This window comes from Triturus cristatus, chromosome 3_1, assembly GCF_964204655.1.
Source record: "Triturus cristatus chromosome 3_1, aTriCri1.1, whole genome shotgun sequence".
NCBI lineage: Eukaryota > Metazoa > Chordata > Amphibia > Caudata > Salamandridae > Triturus > Triturus cristatus.
The window spans coordinates 306,606,753-306,622,041 of NC_140583.1; the positions used below are offsets into that span (position 1 = coordinate 306,606,753).

Below are 15,289 nucleotides of genomic sequence, written 5' to 3' on the forward strand. Positions count from 1 at the left end.
CTGGGCACGGTGGCCATGGCAAGTGACCCGTTTATCACCTGGCCCATAAAGGGTATGATTGTAGGAAGCACTTTCCTAAATTGGTCTGGTTTGAGCAGGTCAGCAGGGGATCCTGACGTAACTTTACTACACAGAGCTCGCAGCTAATCGGCGGGGATTGGTGGAAAGGTATCCAAGGTATTCGCCTTTAGACCGCCACGTGCCACCTGCTCGCAACCATGTGCAGTCAGAAAGGACCTATAGATGTTGTCCACCTTCCTGACAAAGAAGGTGGCAAGGTCCTCACACTGCTCCTTGGACTTGATGGTCGGCTCAGCAGCGGTCTGCTGGGATTGAAGGCTGGAGAGTATCGACAAGACGATTTCAAATCAAGTACCCATATGCAGTTCATCTACACTAGCCTTCCACCTTTTAAGGAACGTACGGGTGATTCTAGATGAACACATCTGCAATTTGGTTGGAAACAGCAAGGAAGTATTCATGCCAATCAAGAGTACTTCTTTGCTAATCGTCTGCAACTCCTTCTTTCTCCACAATCAACAGTGTACTGTGGCCGAAATCAGGACAAATTTGGACCTTTTCACCACTAAAAATTGTAAATTTGCTAACAGAAAAAAGATCACTAGCTTCACAGCACTGGCGGTACAGTCCACATTGTCCTGTCTACGATCATAAGTGGTGGCCAGCAAGGCTCATTCATTCCTTTCCTGATGGCACCACCCCAGATCCCCCTGGTCATGGCTGGATTGGGAACCAAATGCAGCCCTGGTAAAAATATTCAAACCAGGCTCCACTCCTTTCCTCTTTCTTTCCAATATGCTTCTCTATCTCTCTCTGTTTTTAATATCCCACTGTCCTGCTGCCATAAACAAAGACAAACAACAGTGGCCATATATCTTTAGACACTCCCAACACCTACCCCAACCCACCCCCTTTGGACGACGTAGGGAACACAGATCCTTCTTTAAGTCAGGATATCAAATAATCACTTGGCGGCGATATGCGTTCACTGGATAAAATATTCATTTAGGAAGGCCTCTCTCCTGTAGTCCTTAGCCTGTCTGTGGTCAGACATGTATTTGCATTTCTGGAAACCTATTCAGTACAGGGACTACTATCTACCCTCCTCCATTTGTGCAGCCCAAAAAAGGGATCCACGGACGAGGTCAAAAGAATAATGCCTTTTTTTGTGCGCCACATGCTTTGCCCCATGAAGTTTATATTCCTACTGTTATGACAAAGTTTAGACACTACCAGCATCTCTTTAAATTCAATATTATGTATGCTATTTCATAAATACACCCTAAAAAGAAATGTTCTGTTGCAGAATGCATGACAAACCGAAATCATCCTTAGTCATGACATTTTGGCGCTGAACTGCTGTTAGGGCATAGCGGAGAGAACTAGTGAAGCGGCAGCCTCACCGTGACGAATGTGTGACTACAGGCAGTCGCCCTCGCTCCCATGCCTTTATAAGCAGCATCGATGGCAAAACTCTGTACTACCTAAGTGTGCATTTCAGCCCAAATACCAGATTGGGTCTATCTTCACCCTATCAAATGAAGGTAGGACATAAGGGGAATCAAGGAGATTGTAAATCCTGATGAAAGCCGGAATACCTGTATAGGGCTTGACATAATCGGCTGAAACATGTCGACTAACATGCAGAGAGGAAGGGTGTGGGGGTCATTAATACTCCCCAACACCACCATCCTTTATTTATTTTTTAATCTTGACCAGGTAGTCCAGAAATAAAAGTGTATTCGGACACTCCTGAGCCACTTCTGCACTATTATTTTTTCAGATCCATATTATTGTTTTATGTTTGTATTGTCTTCCCCTTCTCTATTGCTCCACCGCAGGCGTGGTCTGCCCAAGGGTGCTGTAGCAAACCCTATGATAAAGCATTCCACAAATTGTGGGTGAGAGCAGTTTTCAAAAACTAAGTGTGTGCCACAAATCATACTAGCCGCAAGTGTCCTAGCACTCCTATTCCTTTTTTGTGGTGCTGGATGTTTAATTGGGAGGTTGCAGTAGGAGTGTAACCTCTTCCCCCTATTTTAAGTGTGATTCATAGGGCATATCAACTCCATGAAATAGACTTCATAGTCTAATCAACCCCACAGCACGAATATACAATTCAATGAAATAACAAGATGAGTGTTCCTCCAAATTAGGCATAATTGATGCATCCTCCTGTATACCATGCTTAATCTTCGCAAGTTGACTCACAAATGCAATTGTTCTTTTTATCACTCTATATAGATAACACAATACATTCTGACAAGATGTCCATACTACCATCAGTGGCCAACACATCTCAGTCTACTCATTGTTGCAATTCAAGAAATCCTGTTGGATACGGCCTACTCATTGCCGCAGCTGAAGAAGCTCTTTTCTTGGAGAACACTCTGTTGATTCTCACTGAGACCTCCTCCAGTTTGTGTGAAAAAAAGCATCACTATATTCAGCAAGAAAAATATTTCAATCTATAAAAGTCCACCTATTCAACAAGGCTGCTTTAAGATACGTGGTAGAGAGGAACTTGGCTGCAAAAGCCATATACTGTCTTTTCATGTAAGAGCCAAGGGTGTAGGAAAGTTACCTTGGACCATAATGGGTGCTATGATAATGGGCCCACAGCTTCCCATGTATTGGTAGTGAAGCACAGCCATAATTTGGGGAAGGGGGATGCTCAAACATACCCTCCTGTCCGTCAGGAGAAACTTCATGTTCCAGCAGTACGAGTTGTCTCAAAGGCTCCCGGGTCTTTCTTCCATTAGAAGCTCAACCAGGGAGAGACACTTGTGTCTGTTGTGTGCGCATGACAAGTCAGTTAACAAATAATTTCCCTTATTAACATTCCTAACTCTATATTTTCCTTTTTTATGCAACGTGTTTGAATGTGTAATTTTTTAATACATTTTCTTTTATCCATACTACGTGAAATGTTTATAGTAGAGAATTTGCTTTCACTAAAACATAACCTTTTAAAATAAATTAGATTCATATGTAGATTCATTCTATACAATCTAATCAAGATTACTTCAACAGGAAAGCATTGATTTTGGAGCTCTGAAAAGTCAGCTTTGTACACCAGAAGCCCTTCTGCTCTGCCCTTAGCAAGGAGGCATATGTGTGTTTTGTAAAACTCGCTAGCTATGAACTGTGTTATAAATGGATTTGTGAATAAAAAGACTGAAATCAGGCTTGAATGCACATCTTTATGGAAGTTCATTACCTACTTCTGATTGCATGCTCTTGTGTTAACTGAGCAGGCGTGTGTTTGATTGGTTGTAGTCTGTTAACTCCTACACTAATTTGAGTTCCTTGGTAAACTGAACATCAACACATAATACGGCATGTCAAGAACACAACAAGTTACGTCTGGCCCATTACCCTCACATCTACCTTTTAATGCCTTGTGTTTGATTGGTTGTAGTCTGTTAACTCCTACACTAATTTGAGTTCCGTGGTAAACTGAACATCAACACATAATACGGCATGTCAAGAACACAGCAGTTTACGTCTGGCCCATTACCCTCACATCTACCTTTTAATGCCTGAAACAAGCAAAGATGCCCATGGCTGGTGCATGCTTAGGCACATGCCATCATCTGCTAGCTCCTGAAGCTCCCGATCCTGCAAGCGTAGTCGCACCCGCTCCTGGTTGGAAGCATCCACCACTGCTGAGGAAATGTCCTTCTTCTGTGACAGTCCTGAGCTGGTCTGGTCTACCCACTGAACCAAAGAGAAAGGAACACCATTAGAAGCGTGCACTGGCAGTGTATGAACACGGATGATAAAGTGACAGGCTTGCTCCATTAAGCTCAAAGAGAGTGCCATGTGGCTGAGGCATTTGAAAGCATCTCAAATTGTTCCAGGTCACATGTGAGTAGTTTATCCAGTCTTGTCTATTTTTGTATTCTAGTATTAGTGTTGAGCAATTATACTAGGAAAAACACCCCAAATTATTCAAAGGCAAGGGAAACAGGACTAGTACCATCTGACGTCATACAACATGAAATGCAATCTTCTAAATTGTATCAACATCTTGCATTGATTGCTTCCATCATGAATTCACAATTGGAGTAGAAATCCTCTCCTGAATCAGGACAGACTCAACATACAACGTTTTTTTTGTTTATTTTGGTTATACCAATGGGTTTCAAAACATTTGAAATAAGAAACCGAACTAAAGCAGCAAGGCATTTTAGGAAAGGAATTCTAGGAACAGGCACATATTTACTTAACAAAAGACCTTCACAGGAGACCCATCCCAGTGCAGGCGGGGAAGCTTCCTAGAAACCAACCACAGCAAATAACAAGCATCCAACAGGACACAAAGGAGATCAAGTTAGTAGGACAAAGGACCGTTTCGGGTGACCTCTATCTAGGAAGAAAAGTCAGAGAATGTACTTGAGAAAAGGTTAACAATCTCATCCCTCACACTATCTCACCTCTCTTTATGTCGATGGTGTAGGTAGGTGCATTTACATTGCAAAACACCCTCTTTTCGACGATATGGTACTGCAAAATAACTCCTTGCATTTCTATAGGGAGTGCCACTTTAAAATGTCTGTACTTTTCTTGCGAAGTCATGTTTAAACAATTAAAGACTTTTTTTTTGTCAATTAGGGTTAGTTAACATGGTCGATGGTTATCACCCCGGGGCATGTATTACCAAGGTCAAGAAATGGGAGATGGTGACAATTCTATACCATACTGTATATAAAGCAATTCTAGGCTCTGTAGTGCCCTTTGCCTAAAACTGGGGGAGTAAATGGGAGACTATCATCGATAAGTTTAGTAAAGTGTGTGTTGTGAGATTGCTTTAAAAAAAATCAAGGTAGAGGTTTGGGAAGGAAATTGCATAATTTGGTAATTCCCTTAAGAGGCTTCTCCTACCTGCAATGAGAACAGACAATGCTTTGTTTTTGAGAATGTGAGGTTCATTTCCCTCTGAAGAACGCCTGATATGTTTTTTAAATAATGTGAATTTTGCTGTAGAAAAGTTAATGTGGCTTATGCAATTAGCCACTTTGAGACAGTGAAGAATACCCGACACCAGGAACACGATAGGAACAGTAAAGACCAAAAAGCAATCTCAAATCGGTTTCGGCAAAGTTAGGCCTCGTCATTGAAGTATAGCTTGCTTCATATGGCACAGTGAACACAGAACCCATTCAAAGAGAACCCTGACTGGCAATTTGGGCTGTAATGTTCCTAGAGGAGCAGGACCAAGTCTGAATTGCATATGCCTGGTTTCTGTCTGAGGTGGCATAGTAAGCAAAACAAGCATTGAAAAGGCAATAGGTCTCGTCTTTGATTAAGTTAAAGCCATTTGCTTTGCTAATGGTATTGTATAGCAAAGCAAATGACTTTAACTTAATGAAAGGCGAGACCTATTGCATTTTTAATGCTTGTTTTAACTTTGAAACTGAGTGTGGCGCCGCTTCACGGACACCACGCTCGGATATCTTTTATCCATACTACGTGAAATGTTTATAGTAGAGAAATTGCTTTCACTAAAACATAACCTTTTAAAATAAATTAGATTCATATGTAGATTCATTCTATACAGATGTAAATAAACTGAGCGCGTTGTCTGTGAAGCGGTGCTGCGCTCAGTTTCAAAGTTAAAAAAACACAAACAGAGCCTGGTGTCCCTCAAGTGGACGCCGCGAAAATGTAAGAAAAACACAAACAGCTGTCGCCACGCGACTGTGCGAACACACGCCATAGTAACAAAAAAAAAGTGCGGACAGTTATCATAAAACCCACCGACTCACGCAGCCAGTGAATGATCCAATCCCGGTGGGCGTGGTCAAAAGAGGACAAGGCGGTAACCAGGAGGGACTGAAAAGCCTCCGGTACAATGAGCGCACTCTGTTCAGCATAATTCATGACGGTAAATGATGCTCGCCAATGAAATTTAGGGATTGAGCAGAAACTGGACTTCTCGAACCGTATTGATACCAAGAAGTCCTCGGCATGGCGAGAGCAGAGCATGCGCGCTGCTCATGCCAGGCGAGACCTAAAAACAAAGGCTAGAACGCAGTCCTGAGTAATTATCAGTGTTTGGGATTAGTTCAAGAATTCCATACATGAATTGTTTGTTTGCCCCAGGGCAATGAGTATGTCCAGACGTGGGTTCCAGATCCAAACGCATATATTTTGTGACGTATGCTTCCCTGAACCTCACACCACTGTCCTCTCACAGAACCAACAGAACACCTAGTTGATTCATACAACAACTGCAAATTATACAACTGGCAAACAACACCGTTCAGCCCAGAAAATAAATATCCATTCACGCTCATAACAAAAAATAAACGGCACCGTGACACAGCGTACGCACCCATAAACAAACTTACCTACAAATATCAATGGCATGTTTAGACACATCATGTTCACCTCGATAAATCAATACTAACATCCCAAAAGAACACAAAACATCAATATCTACTATCCAAACACAAGGGCATCAGATTCCCAGGACTCCCATCAATGAGAAATCACACACCCATGAGAAAAGGGCAACTAGACTCGAAACGTTTGTTATACAAAGGCTAGTAATATAACAATAATATACTCTGCTAGGTGGCGAGCTGAGTATTGGATCTTTAAACATGTATTTGAACAGACTTGGTGCATGAATTATCATTGTGATTTGTGTAGTAAAGTAATCTTCACTGTGAAAGAGTATTTGGCACAACATCTGAGGGTCTTACCCCAAATAAATCCACTAGCAGAAGTTTTCTAAGCAAAATGTTACTGCTGCTAAATAAGGAGTAAAAAAATGCAACTAAATATAGGAAATGGTGATACACATGTCCCCCAAGGAGAGTATGTTTTATTTACAAAAATGGGTAGTGGGTGTAAACAAATCATCACAGTCCAACATGACTGTCACATGTCGTTATAGGGCCATCCGGGGAGAGCTATGCCGCCCATTGGAGGGATTGAGGGCCAAGTGGGAGGAAGCCCTGGGTCTCCCCATGTCCAAAAGTGACTGGGACAATGTTCTTGACAGAATCCCAAAGACATTCCGCAATGCCAGATTTAAGTCGATCAACTTCAATGTACTCCACAGAGCATCCCTCTCGGGCAAGGGGTATGAAGATATGGTTAGGATAGCTGGGTTAACATCCCCAAGGATGTGGTGAAGGAGTGTTACAAGAACGACGACATCCAGCAATGGTTCAAGGCCTACGAGGTTGCCATGACCTCCCACCGAGTTCCACAGAAAGACTGGGGGGCTGGTTTGTGGGGCCGGTTCCTGAGCTAGGGGAGAGATACCCTGCTGGACCTGCCCTCCACGGTGCTGAACTCCTACAGTCACATGAAAGAGGCCCTATTAGCCAGATATGGGCTCACCCCCGAAATGTACCGGCAACGGTTTCGAGACTGCAAGAAGATACCCGGTACCACCTGGGTAGAGTATGTGAACTTTTACAGCCGGGCATTGGACGGGTGGATCAAGGGCAGCAAGGTCTCCACCTTTGAGGAGCTGTTCGACCTAATCGCGTGGGAACACTTGTCCCCAATTGCTTTGTGGAGTTACGCCAGCACCTCCTGGACAGCAAGCTCACGGACCCTCGAAAACTGGCCGTCGAAGCTGACCGATGGGTAAACACCCGGGCCTCCCGGGGTCCCATGGGAGACTACGGTCGCCACAGTCAGGGACCCCCCCGCCAGAGGGGCAGAGGGAACCAAGGCTGACCGAGAGAATTCCCGGGGGGCTCCCCGAACAGTCCCCCCAGAGGCCAACCTCCGCACTTTCCAGCCCCACCTCCAGCCAGCACCGGGCCACCGGGGAGGTCGGGACACCGAGTCAAAATCACCTGTTTCCGCTGCCAACAGACCGGACACTATGCCAGTGACCCCCAGTGTCCCATGTACCAACGACCCGCAACGACAACCCCTCCGGCTCGACAAATGGCCTCCGTTGCCCTAGGAGAAGAGATGGAAGACTCCGAAGAGTGGGAACCAGCCGCCATGGCCCTGGTCTCCCTAGGGGACCGAGAGCTGGTCCCCGGAACACCCCTACCCGCCAACACGAAGAAGTACCGACAGCAGGTGACGGTCAACGGTCACCGCGTCGAGGGCCTCCGCGACACCGGGGCGAGTGTCACCGCGGTCCACTGCCACCTGGTCTCCGAAGACCAGATCCTGCCCGACGCCTTCTGTCCAGTCATATCTTCGGACAATTCCGAGAGCCTATGCCGGATGGCCCTGGTACCCTTCGAATGGGGGGGAGTCACCGGTAAATTGAGGGTGGCAGTCCGAACCTCCCAACCCGTAGACTGCCTCCTGGGCAACGACCTCGAGAGTTCCCCGTGGGGACAAGTGGAACGAAGAGCCCATCTAGAGATGATGGGCCTACCCGAATGGGTATGCGCCACCACGCGCTCTATGTCTACCCGATTGCCTTCCTCTGAGGGAGTTGAGGCCCTACCGCTAAACACAGTCGCCGTCCCCGAGGTCCGGGACGCGCTACCCGAGCCCGACGACCCTCTTCCGGAAGAAGAAACCGTTCCCGATGACGGGTCAGTGTATCCAGATCCAGAGCCACTGACCGAGCTCGGGGACCTGCCCGAGATGGCCCAGTGGCACTGCGAGGGAGGTCCCTCCCGAGAAGAATTCTGCCAGGAACAAGCCACCTGCCCTTCCCTCCTTGGACCCCGACAGCAGGCCGAAGCCCAGGCAGCCGGCGACCAGTCCGGAACCCACTGGATATATTGGGAAAACGGCCTCCTGTACAGCGAACAGAAGTCGGCCGAGCTGGGCTCGGCCCAAGTACTGGTGGTACCCCTGCGCTTCCGAAGCCTCCTCCTGGGCCTAGCCCATGATGTACCCCTGTAAGGAGACAATAGCTCATGCGGATTAATACTTATCAATATAGTATATAATCTAAAATAATAATCAAAAAAAAGGAAACGGGGATTGAAAAAGATGTCAGAGGAAAAGGCAAAGCCATACACGTGGGTTCTTTTTTATGAAGAATGATCTTCGTTTATATTACTAGAATATTTACACACAAAGTGCACATAAATATACAGTACAGTTTTGACATAAAACAAACAAATTACAAATTAGTGTCCCACTGAAGAAAAACCTTAAACAGACAATTAACATACCATACAACATACAAACAAGGTTTAGATTTCACTTTACAAAAGGCAATCACGTCCAATCAATAATTCCAATTAACAACACTTAATTGATATAGGTGTTGATTAGTGATTTGCCTATCGCGTCAACGGCGTTTCGACCCTGTTCCAACTTAGAGGGTCTCGTCAGGACTGTCTAATATAGGGACACCTTAACGTCCAGGAATGGTGTATATACAGTGACACCGTGTTCGAAGTGAAAGGATAAAAAATACTCACAGGTACCCAGCCGGGTGCCCTGTGAGAGGGAACGCTGGGGGTCGTGTGGGTGGTGGTGCATGGCCGTTCTTAGTTGGTGGAGCGATTTGTCTGGTTAATTCCGATAACGAACGAGACTCCTCCATGCTAACTAGTTACGCGACCCCCAGCGTTCCCTCTCACAGGGCACCCGGCTGGGTACCTGTGAGTATTTTTTATCCTTTCACTTCGAACACGGTGTCACTGTATATACACCATTCCTGGACGTTAAGGTGTCCCTATATTAGACAGTCCTGACGAGACCCTCTAAGTTGGAACAGGGTCGAAACGCCGTTGACGCGATAGGCAAATCACTAATCAACACCTATATCAATTAAGTGTTGTTAATTGGAATTATTGATTGGACGTGATTGCCTTTTGTAAAGTGAAATCTAAACCTTGTTTGTATGTTGTATGGTATGTTAATTGTCTGTTTAAGGTTTTTCTTCAGTGGGACACTAATTTGTAATTTGTTTGTTTTATGTCAAAACTGTACTGTATATTTATGTGCACTTTGTGTGTAAATATTCTAGTAATATAAACGAAGATCATTCTTCATAAAAAAGAACCCACGTGTATGGCTTTGCCTTTTCCTCTGACATCTTTTTCAATCCCCGTTTCCTTTTTTTTGATTATTATTTTAGATTATATACTATATTGATAAGTATTAATCCGCATGAGCTATTGTCTCCTTACAGCACACAATACCCAGGCTCCTTGTTGGTAGGGTTTCCTTGTTTCCCAATCGAGCATGATGTACCCCTGGCAGGACACTTGGGCCATGACAAGACCTAGCAGGGACTAGTTACCCACTTCTATTGGCCCAAGATGCGAGCGAGTGTGGAGGCCCACTGCAAGTAATGCCTCACGTGCCAGGCAAGCGGAAAGAGTGGGGGGAAGCGCAAGGCTCCGCTACAACCCTTCCCCGTTGTTAGTACCCCTTTTGAGCGGGTAGGAATCGACATTGTGGGACCCCTGGACCCCAAGACCGCCCAGGGCCACCGATTCATCCTTGTCCTGGTGGACCATGCCACCCGCTACCCCGAGGCCATTCCCCTCCGCACCGTGACAGCCCCGTGGTAGGCCGGGCCTTGATGGGGATCTTCTCCCGCGTGGGGTTCCCTCGCGAAGTCGTGAGTGATCGTGGAACGAACTTTATCTCCAAATACATAAGGTCCCTATGGCAGCAGTGCGGGGTATCATACAAGTTCACCACCCCATACCACCCCCAAGGGAATGGCCTAGTCGAGAGATTTAACAGGACCCTGAAAGGGATGATCATGGGCCTCGAAGAACCCCTACGCCGGAGATGGGACGTCCTCCTCCCTTGCCTCCTGTTCGCCTACCGAGAGGTTCCCCAAAAATCTCTGGGGTTCAGCCCGTTCGAATTACTGTACGGACACCCCGTCCGGGGACCCCTGAGCCTGGTCAAGGAGGGCTGGGAAACGACTCCCCGGGGGACCCCTCCTGATGTGTTCCGCTATATCCTGGCGCTCCGCAACCAGACCCGGAAATTCCGAGAACACGCCGAGGCAAACCTTGAGGCTAGCCAGGAAGAGATGAAGCGCTGGTATGACCAGAATGCCACGCTGGTCGAGTTTCAGCCGGGCCAACAGGTCTGGGTCATGGCCCCGGTGAAACCCTGCGCCCTCCAAGACAAATGGACTGGGCCCTTCAAGGTGGTCGAGCGGAAGAGTCAAGTCACATATCTAGTTGATGTGCAGTCCCCGCGGAACCCCCTCCGGGTCCTCCACGTGAACCGCCTCAAACCCCACTTTGTGAGGACGGAGTTGAGTTTGCTCCTGGCCACCGACGATGGGACTGAAGAAGACACAGAGCCCCTTCCAGACCCCCTGTGTGCTAAAGAGACAGATGGCTCCGTGGAGGGGGTGAGACTGTCAACCACCCTCACCCCCCAACAGTCCGACGACTGTCGCCGGCTACTAAGACAATTCACAGACCTCTTCTCCCTAACCCCTAGGGTCACCGACTGGTGTGTCCACGACGTAGACACCGGCGACAGCACGCCAGTGAGACACCGAGCCTACCGCGTCCCTGATCGGTTCCGAACCTGCATCCAGACCGAGGTAGCTAAGATGTTGGCCCTCTGGGTGATTGAACCCTCCGACAGCCCCTGGGCCAGCCCGGTAGTCTTGGTCCCAAAAGCGGCTGCCCCTGGTGTCGCCCCCGAGCTGAGATTCTGTGTGGACTACCGGGGACTCAATGCAGTCAACCGAGCGGACGCTCACCCTATCCCCCGTGCCGACGAGCTCATCGACCGCCTCGGGGCCGCTCGCTACCTCAGCACCTTCGACCAAACCTGCGGATACTGGCAGATTGCGCTCACTGAGGGAGCCAAGGAGTGCTCCGCCTTCTCCACCCCGGATGGGCACTACCGCTTCAGGGTGATGCCGTTCGGAATGAAAAATGCCCCGGCCACCTTCCAGCGACTGGTGAACAGGGTCCTGTCCGGACTAGAGGGGTTCAGCTCAGCGTACCTAGACGATATAGCAGTATTCAGCTCCCAATGGACCGAGCACCTCCAGCACCTCCGGCAAGTACTGCTGGCCCTGCGCCAGGCCGGCCTAACCATCAAATCCAGCAAATGTCAAATTGGACAAGGCTCAGTGATCTATCTGGGGCACCAGGTGGGAAGCGGGCAGGTCGCCCCCCTCCAGCCGAAGATCGACGCCATCTTGTCCTGGGAACCCCCAACGACCCAAACAGAAGTCCGGGCCTTCCTGGGCCTCACCGGTTACTACCGGAGGTTTATTAAGAACTATGGCAGCATCGCAGGCCCCCTCACAGAGTTAACCTCCAAAAAGCACCCGAAGAAAATACAATGGACTCCCCCGTGCCAAAAAGCTTTCGACGCCTTGAAAGCCGCTATATGTACTGCTCCGGTACTCAAAGCCCCCGACTACTCTCAGGAGTTTGTGGTCCAGACGGACGCCTTGGAACACGGCATCGGGGCAGTCCTCTCACAGTTCAACGACAAAGGCATAGATCAGCCCATAGCCTTCATCAGCCGAAGGTTGCTACCTCGAGAACAGCGGTGGAGCACTATTGAAAGAGAGACCTTCGCAGTAGTCTGGGCCCTCAAAAAGCTACGGCCCTACTTGTTCGGAACCCACTTCCGAGTTCAAACGGATCATCGACCCTTGCGGTGGTTGATGCAAATTAGAGGAGAAAACCCCAAGCTGCTACGATGGTCAATCTCCCTCCAGGGGATGGACTTCACTGTGGAACATCGCCCCGGGACGGACCACGCCAACGCGGACGGCCTGTCCCGATTCTTCCGCTTCAGCGAGGAGAACCCCCAAGTGGATGGGTAGTTCTCCCCGCCTTTCAGCTGGGGGGGGCACGTGTGAGACCGGCCTCGTGGCGTGGGCCCTCCTGACCAGCAAGCCACCCTACAACCGCACCTGATCCTCGATGTCACCGACTTCCGGCCACCATGGCCCAACAACCCGATGGCCGGCCGGGACCCCAGCAACACCCAAGACCCTACCACGCATGCCCGGCCGAGGGAGAGAGAAGCCCCCGAGCCAGACCAGGAGACGCCGTCCCTGTCACACCTCTGGTCTCCTCCCCAAGGAGAGTTTCGATCGGCCACCAGGCCCCCGGTGAGCGGGCGCCTCGCCTGCTGGGCGTCTGGAGTCCCTCCCAGACCCACCTGAACAGATCAAAGGGCCGAGCGACAGGAAATCCCGACACACCGCCCCCAGGCACCAAGACCCCTCTCAGCGAGGACTCCGGACTTCAAAGAGGAGGGGGAGTATAACAAGGGGTGCTGAAGGGACGGGAGGCAGAGAAGACCTGGAGCTACGAGAGCCCTGCTGACCTGGTCGCGGCTTGATCGATCCCTAAACCGAAAAACGCTACCCGAACTCTGAGCCATCTGAGCCCTGCTGACGCTGTCGCGGCTCCCCGAACTCTGAAGCATATGAGCCCTCCTAACGCTGGCGCGGCTCCCTTAACTCGGAACCATCTGAGCCCTGCTGACGCTGTCGCGGCTCCCCGAACTCTGAACCATCCGTGCCCTGCTGACGCTGTCGCGGCTCCCCGACTCCGAAACCCCCTGTGCCTGCTGAGTGACTCGCGGCACTCCCCTCCAGGAGAATCGGCAGAGATTGCCGAGAGAGACGACATCCCCCAGCTCGAGGATTGAGAGCTGTGCGAAGGATACTCCGCAGAGACACTGAACTCAAAGACTGTTCCGCTACCCCCATACCCCCATCACGAGAACGCCGCCACTTGTGGCACTGATTCAATACCTGCATTTCGGATCATAAAGATCCCCTGAAACTATCGATAAAGTATACTGTCCTACAAAGAACTACCGTGTGGTGTCCCTCTGTCAGATAGTGCAAGCTCAGCGTGTGCGATCCTAGGTACGAGACCCTTCCAGGAAGGGCCTCCCCGCCCTTGCTCGGCCTGACTCTGGGAGAGGTGGGTCAACGGGTGGTCAGGGACGTATTCCGAAACCCCCCGGAGAACGCCTTTCCAACAGTGTATAATAGACAGACAAAAAGGAATCAAAAGGTGATCTGTCCAGGGTAGCGGGGCGGGGCTTTCCACCAGAAGATCAGTGCAGTTACTGAAGATAGGATCCAACAGATGACCCTTACAATGGGTGGGTTTTGTTACTAACTGCTGGAGTTGTAATGCAGCGAGGTTCTCGGACAAATCTAAGGCATTATGGTCAGTAGTGTTATCAAGGTGGTTATTGAAATCTCCTAAAAGAGTGTAGTTTGCTGAATGACATACCGAATCAGCCAATGAGGGGGATAGGGCATGGAGAAATTGCCCCCTAGGCCCCGGTGGGCGGTATATAAGTGTCCCTGAAAAGGTATTGGTAGCAGAGAGATCAAGAGAGAAGGTTAAATTTCACAATTGGGTAGAGAGTTGGGCAGACTCCGACAATTATTGCAATCCTTAAAGATAATGGCAAGTCCACCTCCTCTGGTGGGGCGATCTGCCCGTAAGATCAGATAACCCTTAGGTAGTGTATTGATAACGTCAGGGTCTGATTCAGAGTGGAGCCAGGTTTCTGTTAAAAATAAGGCATCTGGTTTAGTTTCCTCTAAAAACAGCAAAACCTCTGTGCTGTGTTTTGAGAGTGACCTACAGTTCAATAGATACATGCGAACTCGAGTACTTTTATACGCAAGATCACTGAGGATTTGAAAGCCACAATGTGGACAGGCTGATCCTCGATCTATTGGATTGCAAGAAGGGACACAAAAAGACGAGGCCTTCATTCTGAGTTGAAGAAGAGCCTGGGAACTGTATCTCCGTATAGTAGGGGACCGCGGAGCAGGGGTCGTGGCCCCTGGCCCCGGTCGGCCGCGGACGGACGCAGACGGGCTTGCACCATGACCCTCTTTGTAGCGTATGGGAAGCAGACGCTAGACTGCTCACTGCGCTACTTCCAAGATGGCGGGCGGGCTTGCAGAATTGAATACTTCTGTATATTAGGGAAACGTAGTATTAATGTGCCGCAAATGAATGAATACAAGTTAAAATGTCAGTATATTTTTAAAACTCGGTTAAAAACATCCAAATAAAAGCTACCTTAAAACAAAGCTAGGATCGCTCCAGCCCGTGATGCAAAACGCTACAGCCACTGTCTCCCGGCTCAAGCCTCAGGAGATGTCGCCGCTGCACGCTTGCACCGTGACCCTCTTTGTAGCGTATGGGAAGCAGACGCTAGACTGCTCCCTGTGCTACTTCCAAGATGGCGGGCGGGCGTGCAGAATTGAATACTTCTGTACATTAGGGAAACGTAGTATTAATGTGCCGCAAATGAATGAATACAAGTTAAAATGACAGTATATTTTTAAAACTCGGTTAAAAACATCCAAATAAAAGCT

At 48.7% G+C, this 15,289-nt stretch overlaps 1 protein-coding gene across 1 annotated transcript in view; it reads right to left on the reverse strand.

Moving 5' to 3' along the window:
* TRIP4 (thyroid hormone receptor interactor 4) overlaps positions 1-15,289 on the reverse strand; it is a 461,936-nt gene that overhangs the window by 230,409 nt on the left and 216,238 nt on the right. The window contains exon 9 of the mRNA XM_085643987.1: positions 3,554-3,741. Within this exon, the coding sequence (XP_085500113.1) occupies positions 3,554-3,741 (188 nt within the window). The remainder of the gene's footprint in view (positions 1-3,553; positions 3,742-15,289) is intronic.